This window comes from Mytilus californianus, unplaced genomic scaffold (genome assembly GCF_021869535.1).
Source record: "Mytilus californianus isolate M0D057914Y unplaced genomic scaffold, xbMytCali1.0.p SCAF_9, whole genome shotgun sequence".
Classification (NCBI taxonomy): domain Eukaryota; kingdom Metazoa; phylum Mollusca; class Bivalvia; order Mytilida; family Mytilidae; genus Mytilus; species Mytilus californianus.
In genome coordinates, this window is record NW_026262745.1 from 65,392,310 (window position 1) to 65,400,824 (window position 8,515).

Genomic DNA, 8,515 nt, shown 5'->3' on the forward strand with positions numbered 1-8,515 from the left:
AAAGGGGGTAAACGTGTCACATATTTCCCGAAATTTGGCCAAAAGTAGAATTTCAATCACCTGGAGTGATATCTTTTCTGAAACTATTTACATATATTTATCAAGAAATCAAATAACAATCATTTTTCTTAGTCTCATATTTGTTTTAAATTGCGTCAAAAAGTTTGTTTGGAAAAAAGTGTTTTTAATTATTTGACCGTACGGTGAAATATAGTTGTTCATTTCTGAGTCATTTGGTGTCCTGTGGAGAGTTATCTCATTGGAAATTATACTACATCTTCTTATTTTATACTACAAAATTTTCTGGACATACGGAAAATAAGGACAGTCAAACAAAAAATAGCCCACAAAACAGGTAAAAATAATATTGATGTTCTTAAAACCTAATTTTGAAGGCTAAATTAGTCATCAGCTGTCTAAAAATGAATTTTATTGTACAATTACTTTCATATTTGAAAATTCCTCTGGGGCTAAAATGCAGGATCTACTTCCCTTACGAAATACCTTAGATCATCCGAGGTTTTGTTGGGTTTCGTGTTGCTAAGTTTTTAGTGTTCTATGTTGTGTTATATGGACCGTAGTTTGTCTTTTCGTCGGTTTTAGTTTTTCGCTATGGATTTGTCGGTTGTTTTCGACCTTTGAGTTTGATTGTTCCTTGAGTATCTTTTGCCTCTTTTTTTAAATTGGTACCCCTACTTGCAAAAGTACAGACAAGTACTGCACATGGAGGAATATGTGTACAGTCAAAAATAAATAGTGACAATATAATTTTGCGGAAGCAAAGTTATGAGAGTTATTCAGTTCGTGTAGCAGTCATGTGTACTCGTGTTTGGCCGAGTAGAGACCGGAAGTGGTCGAATGTGGTCGCGTATAAATCGGGTATTGGTTGAGTTGGTCTGAGATGCGTTTTTTATGGAAGTCGCAGTGATCTGGAAGCGATCGGGCTTTGGTCGAGTTAATTTGGACAACTGATCGAACAGGTTGGCGTTGATCGGGAAATGATCGGATATTAGTCGAGTAATGGTCGAGATGAACGAGTACTGATCGGTAAAATATTTGTGTTCCGATTAAACTCGATCTCTACACGATCCTTTTCCGATCAATTCGACCGTTATTCGACAAATTCTCGATCTCTTCTCGAGTGACTGGCTACTCGATCCTTACTCGAATGTTTTTGACATGTCAAAAATTCTCGGGTAGAAAGTCAGATCAATGACGACCTAGGTAGACCACCCCGGACATTCTTGACGATTGAGTCAGACCATTCTCCCGATTACTTAATCTGTCTTAATCAGGATTGATCGACTTGATCTAATCGGCAGTGTGAACCTAGCTTAAATTATCATTCAACACTGAATCAATAGCAAGATTAGATATGTCCATGGAAATTATCTATGTGTTTTTTCCATATCTTTTAGTTCTGTGTGTGAATGTTTGTTATTATAGTTAATATTTGTTAACTCTATTTACAAACTCATTATATCGAAAAATTTATCAAATAATATCGTCTGTTTCCCCCGTTATATATTTTTGTAATACTTAACTTTATTTGGAATAGAACGTTAGGATTATTTAATTAAGACATTGCATTATAAACAAAAATATACATATCAGTCTGGCACTTTTGAGTTATTGCTCCTTCTTCATCAATTTTAAAACTCTCTCTTTCAAATGCAGTTATCGGGAATTTGAATTAACAACTTTTTATATTCTAATGCAGATATGTATTAACTATATCTCAGCAGTGACGTTATTGTCATTCCAATTATCTAAGATTTTATACCCAAATTAGAAGAGAACCCGACCTAATAATTTGAAGTTGATACAGCTTCGACATTTGACATTATCTCATAGAAGAAGGCGAATAGAATTAGTTAAACCGCAATCTCCAGTAAGGACAGGAAAACAAAAATGTAAAAACTTTTAGATGGATTCTTACTTATCCAACATAATCATTCTATTTCTCTGATCAACTTCTGTGTTTCTTTGACATGAACTTTTGCATTCATACGTCTTTGGATCTGATTCTAAATCTTGTGCCTGGTGAATTTGTCATTTTGAACAAATATCACAATGAGCTCATCAACAAAAATCTCTTTATAGAAGTATTATATCTGTGATCAGGGTATATTTCAATTGACTGCATAAATGCTTGACGGGCGGCTTCATGGTCTCCTGATAACTGTAAAGCAATACCAACAATGTTGTGTGCTTGATATTGGTATTTGTTGTCTTTTTCAATAAAATAATTTTCTGCTATAACAAGTTGTAAAGTTTGGATGGAATCCTGACATTGTCTGACATTATTGAGATGATAATGACACAGAAATTTTAGAAAATAAGCATAAACTATAGAGGAAAGTGTATATACTCCATTTTCCACTTCTATTTGTAGTTCGATTGGTATTAACCCAGACTTTTTTCCAAATTTCATAAAATCTATAAGCATTATTTTCCATAGTCGAACGATACTTTTCTTCTGAAATAATTTCAGTTTGAACAATTGGTATTGAATCCCCGACATATCCATGAAGCTGTATAATTTTTCGTGAGTACATTTTGATAAAGAATACATGATGATGCATAACGCTTTCTTGTATTGTTTTGACGTATAGAAAAACGAAGCTATCATCAACCATCCAGAAACAGTGTCATGATAAATATTTTGAAGCAGAGTACAAAGACAGGAATTATACTGTTTATATTGATGTTTGTTACTATTTCTAGTACTATTCAGCGGAATAGTCTGCGCAGATTGTGCACAACTCAATGACATGTAGTATGTATAAAAGTATTTTAGGTAGGATTGATCACAGGAAACTATCAGGTGGATTCCTTTTTTGTATACATAAGTGTGCATCTCAAACTCAACACCCTTCCAATTATTTGAAAAATATAACAATTTTGAATTCAGTGTTTTTGCAACCTGGATAGTATGCAATGTATGAGGTTCGATGTGATCCGTCCACATTGATACATGAAAGTTATATAGTTGATCTGAAAATAAGACACACCGCCAACCGTAACTATGGAGGGTATTTAGTTTATCTAGGAGTATTTCACGAGCACGGCCCTCTATTTTGTTCTCAAACATGTTGTTTTCAGGAATAAAGTAATGCAAGCAAGCTGAATACTTAACACAATAAATAAGCCTACTAAAGCAACGCATAAAACAAGGTATAAGATTTTCAGGTTTCCATACGGATTGTGGTAATTCCTCTGATATCCAGAAAATAACTGTTTTCATAAAATATGAACAGAGTAAATCTGAACATTCTGTGTATGTTGCTATTACATCTTTCAAAATAATTTTCAGGAGTGCATAGCATAATAATTGTGTGTGCGTAAATGTGTTTATGAGTATTTTTTCACCCACAGAAAAAGATATTCGCCATTCTATATCTTCTTTCAACGATCCCTTAACTCCGATTGGTACAACAAGTACTCCGTGTTTTATGATATTTTGTTTGACATTATAACTTGGCCATGAATTATTTGATCTTGATATCCACTGTGATGCCTGTGGTATCCATGTCTTACAATGAAAGCAAAAGCATCGGTCCAAGAATCCGTGTTTGTCAGATAAACACGGTCCATGAATTATAATACCATCTGTATAACCTGCTATGTATTGTTTAAAGAGTGCGCTCGATAAATAATGTTTTCCATTAAGCAGTTCACAGTTTCCTAAGACAGATTTAGTAAAATTTTGTTCTAATAGCAACTGCGTGAAACCAGGTTTTACCTCGTCTGTTTCCATTCTAAAATATGTTATATTTTTATTAAGTCGGGGTTTTACATCCGCATAAACCTCGTGGAATTTGTTTAATGCCATAATATCCAAATCACTACCTCTCATCTCGAGCCCTTCTCCAAAACTTCCACTTGTGATAGAGACAACAGGATTGGTGCTCATCACATTATCTCTGACACTATTCAGAAGTCTGATTGTTTTAACATGATTCTCTGTTCCAACTATGTTTTGACACAAGTAGCGATAAAGCGCTAATGATACTGCATTTATGTCTGTGTCTAAAATAAACATGAAATCAATATAAAGAATGAAACGCAATGCTCACCAAGAGGATTGTAGCTTCAATGTGGAGGAGTTGTTGCGATGTCAATTTATCTTAAAAGTAGCTGAGTTTTTGCTATGACTCTTTTGATTGTTATATAGCATTGTTTTACCAAAGCTCAGTTATTGTGGATATCATGTGCTACGGAGTGTTAGGTAGATCTTGCTCCTCTTGTGACACCATTATTACTATATAAATCTCTCCAATTTTTTTATATTTTTAATAATTTAATTTGGGATGTAACGCGTCTTCTGGTTGGCTGACAGTGTTTTGTCTATCAGCTCATAGTCATAATTTAGCAATGTGACCGTGACGTCATCAACGTTTTTTCATGATTTACACCGGCTTAAAATGGAATTACGAATTAAGTTATAAGGAATGACTGTAGTATTTTTTTTCTGTCTATACGCGCGTTATTTAGTGTGCACCACATTTTTATGTTTTTATTCATAGACAGAAAATATATTACAGTCATTCCTTAAATGTAGCATCTGGTTGATATGAATAAATAGGTTTTTGAGAAATGCTTCATATGTGTATGGAAATAAATTAACAAAAACATTTAAGAAAGTACTTGTAGTACATATGAAGTGCTTGTGTGGTTGACGATTACTATCTAATGGAAAGTCTAAAACTGATAACTGGTAACATAGAAAAAAGGAAAGAAAATGTGTCATAAAGATCAATTGTGAGACTGAATAATCGTTACTATTTAATGATAAGCGACTGTCTGATCATACTGTCATTTTAGGGAGTATTTCGTCAACATTTGTGAAAAAAGGTTTTTTTTTTTTATCTTTTAGAAAAGCAGGTAAAATATCAAATGACGACCGAAAGTACGGTACTTTCCTACACAAGTCTAGGTTGTAAATTGTTTTACTTACGAACTTATATGTCGGAAGTTCAAGTCTTATTTGTCTTACCAACTTTGAATGCTTGCAATGGTCATTATTAGGTTAGTCACTCATTGTGTTGTGCAGAGTACACAAGCTAAGGAGTTGCATCGTATGACACATGTCTACTGAACCATCAATCTTAAAATCTAATAAAGTACTATTGTCAATAAAACAACAATAAAAAACCAAATTACAATCGTTTGAATTTGATAAAATGCTCCGCGGGACCGAGCTTTATACGACCGAAGACAATTGGGGCACTACATTCAAGCATGATACAGCTCTGAATTTTGATTGAGAATACATATTTGACACATCATAGTCAACGTGGTCAAAGAACTGAACAATTTAAAAATGGACTTTTATTTATTATTGTTTCATATCCAATATCTAAATACACGGTTAGATACAGGATATCAAAGGACACCATTAATTCAATTTTTGTGGAAATAAAATAGAATAAAATTTTGGAACCTAGGGACCCTAATATGGACAAATAAAAAAAAAAACAGGGCCTAAAATTGAAAGCAGTTAGATTCAGTATATAAAAGAAACCCCTAAATTTCGCAAGGAATAGGCAATTTATACAAAGTATTAGAAAAGTATTTTTGTGACCACTTTTACCAAAAAGATAAAGGCCCAAACCCCCAAAACCAACAAAAACCATCCTTTTTTGGTATGGGACCTCGTGGTACAATTTCATAGAGATCCATAAACTTATATTCAAGTTGTTGTCCTTAAACAGGAAATTCCTAGGTTTGACCCCTTTTTGGTCCATAATTCTAAACATTTTTGGCCATTACCCTGTAAAATCAATCTCCACCTTTTTTTTTAGGGTTGATAACCTCAAGTTCAATTTTATAGAAATACAAACACAATTCAATGTTTTGAAACAAGAAAACTGCCTTTTGTGGCCCGTTTCAAGACCCTGATTTCTTACGACAGAAACCCGCAAAACAATCCCAACCTTCTGCTACAATTTCACTTGTACAAAAGAAATTATCTGTGAACAAAATTTCTTCGGTCAAAAAATGTCTTTTGACAACAACACATACATCGTCATTACAAAATACGAACGACGAAATGTTGCGGTCGTATAAAAAGCTCCGACGTGAAATAATGTGGAGCGAATCAAAAGAGAAAATGAAAAGATAATATGACAGAGAGTGGTCAACAACAAATCCTGCATTACAGATCCCTAACTGTTGGTAGGCATGTTAAGGACGTGACGGAGTATTACTTGACTGTAAGCCAGAACACTTTCCTTAACCCGTGACTAGGACCAGTAAATCATTCATGTATAAGGTCCAGTCTGTGACAGTGGTGTAACAACATGACAAAAACATGCTGATTGATTGGCTCATCAGATACGTTTACTAAACTTGCAAACTATATCATACATATAGGCCTAATTTAAACCAACATGTCAATCATGTTTTTGCTTAGTGAAGTATGAGACATTTTGTAAAAATATAAAGAAACGGCCATTTAACTTTAAATGGAGAGGGAATATTGACTATTTTTTATTGTGATTTTTTTCGTGACACTACCAAGCAAACATTGAATTATTTCATTTTTTTTTAACCTCATTAAATTGAAAGCAAAACATCTAATCATCAATTTATCTCCGATCGCAATTTTCATATTTCTTCGAAGAATATTTTTGTGTCGTACCATAACCCACTCTCTGCGTATTCAGTACTCTATAACGAATTCTTTTTAAAACGTTTTTCCTCTTGTAAAGTTACATACATGCCATTTTGTTGGATATTTCCGTTAAACTTTATCTACTTTCGTTTCTAATTTTCATCAACCTTTGTTTTAAAAGTAAACTTAAACGTCCAAATGTCTGTAAAAATTGACGTTCAATGTAGCCGAAATAGAAACACGAAAGCAAATGATGAAAATTTATGTTTAACTTGTATCATCTTCTGCAATTACTTCGAAAAAAGTACATACCTGCCATTTTGTTTGTGCTATTCAGATCGGTATTTCCGTTAAATATGTTTAATCAACTTTTGTTTCTATTTTTAATCTTTCGTTATCAATGACATATGTGTATTTTATAACGAAAGAGGCCTTCAGGGAATATCATACATCATGATACAATTTAGTGTGGACACATAAATTCACCAATAAATGATCAAAAAATTTATATCATCTGCATAAACACAGTTGAATTATAAACAAGGTATTTAAAATGTTAAAATGTCAAATTAAATATGTGTATTTTATAACGAATAAGGCCTTCATTTAAGAGAAATTTAAAAGGACAAACGTAACGTATACACATTCATTTACATTACATGTGAAGAAAACAAAACAATGTGAGAGGAGAACTAGCTTTGTGAAAGAAAGACAACTCCACTATAAATAGTAGCGACAAACTGTGTCATTTAATTAAAGGGAAAACGGTACTATTACATTTTCCTAGCATTATGTTGGCCTTTTGTGTACCCAAGGCAGGTGAAGGAAGTCAACTTAGGAGCGCTGTGATTGGATGTAAGGGTACAATATATTTTTTTATTTATCTATGAATAACTGCAGTGTGTATATTTACAATATAAATTTTGAAACCCATTGAAATATTTTCTAGAGAATTATTCGAAAAGACTTCCAAAATTTCATAAATTTAATGTAAAATGACGGTGGGCATGGATAACATAAACAAGCTCCGTTGGAAGTTGGTCGTGATACTATTTGGCTTCAATTTTTAAAACAGAGTAATAAAGTACTTACACCACACATAACAGTTTTGTCCAGGTTTTTATTATAAAAAGGGGTAAATTTAGAAAACGTTAGTATTGTCGCCTATGGCAGAATGAATAGTACCGTTTTCCCTATAGTACAGATCACATAATAATTATGAGGCTGGGTTTGGAGTTTGTGATGGGAACAAAAAGGGGGGGGGTGTCGTATGAAAGAAAGATTTTCATTTTTGTACACATTAGTTTTTATTTTTGTATACATTTATTTCCTGCATTTTGCTTTGCAAAATGATACTTTTTATCCTTTTTTGAAAGTTTTTCTTTTTTGCACCATAGAATATTTTCTAGTTTATCTGAAGAGTTCAACTACATTCACGACATACATTGTAACTCAATGTATTACCCATTATAACTACAGAGTGGATAGGTGGAAGTATTCTTCCTTTCCTCACATCTTTCTTACCTTTAATCCTTTCTCTCAGTCGTTTGCTCTATTCTCCCACAAGAAAAATGTCTTCCTTAATAAAAATAAAAATGAAGTTTTGTTCATTTTTATAAGAGAAGAAAATATCTCCCATCCTTTACTCTTCGACCAGTCCTCCCTCACTTCAAAATGTTTAAAACTACAATATATATATATACAGTTTGATAGTTGTATAAATTTTGAAACCCATTGTAAATTGGTTTTTCATTTGTTATACTGATAAAATCTTTGGTTGTAATTGAGATTTATTGAGACAAAACATTTTGTATTCTTCAAAATTGTCTGAAAAAGGATATTTATCAATCAATTGTTAAAAAAAAGAACACTACTTACTTGATATGAACTATCTAT

General features: G+C 32.8%; 1 protein-coding gene across 2 annotated transcripts; it reads right to left on the bottom strand.

The window, feature by feature from the left end:
- Window positions 1–1,562: 1,562 nt before the first annotated feature.
- On the bottom strand, window positions 1,563–8,290 carry LOC127714426 (uncharacterized). 2 transcript variants are annotated; one of them, XM_052220486.1, is made up of 2 exons: window positions 8,144–8,290; window positions 1,563–4,032 (listed from the first exon to the last, which is right to left on the bottom strand). In XM_052220486.1, exon 2 carries the CDS (start codon window positions 3,914–3,916, stop codon window positions 2,069–2,071), a length of 1,848 nt encoding a protein of 615 aa, XP_052076446.1. In that variant the 5' UTR covers window positions 3,917–4,032; window positions 8,144–8,290; the 3' UTR covers window positions 1,563–2,068. The 2 variants fall into 2 exon arrangements, with proteins under 2 accessions (XP_052076446.1, XP_052076445.1); XM_052220485.1 differs by lacking the exon at window positions 8,144–8,290 and adding an exon at window positions 6,932–7,146.
- Between the last annotated feature and the right edge of the window lie 225 nt (window positions 8,291–8,515).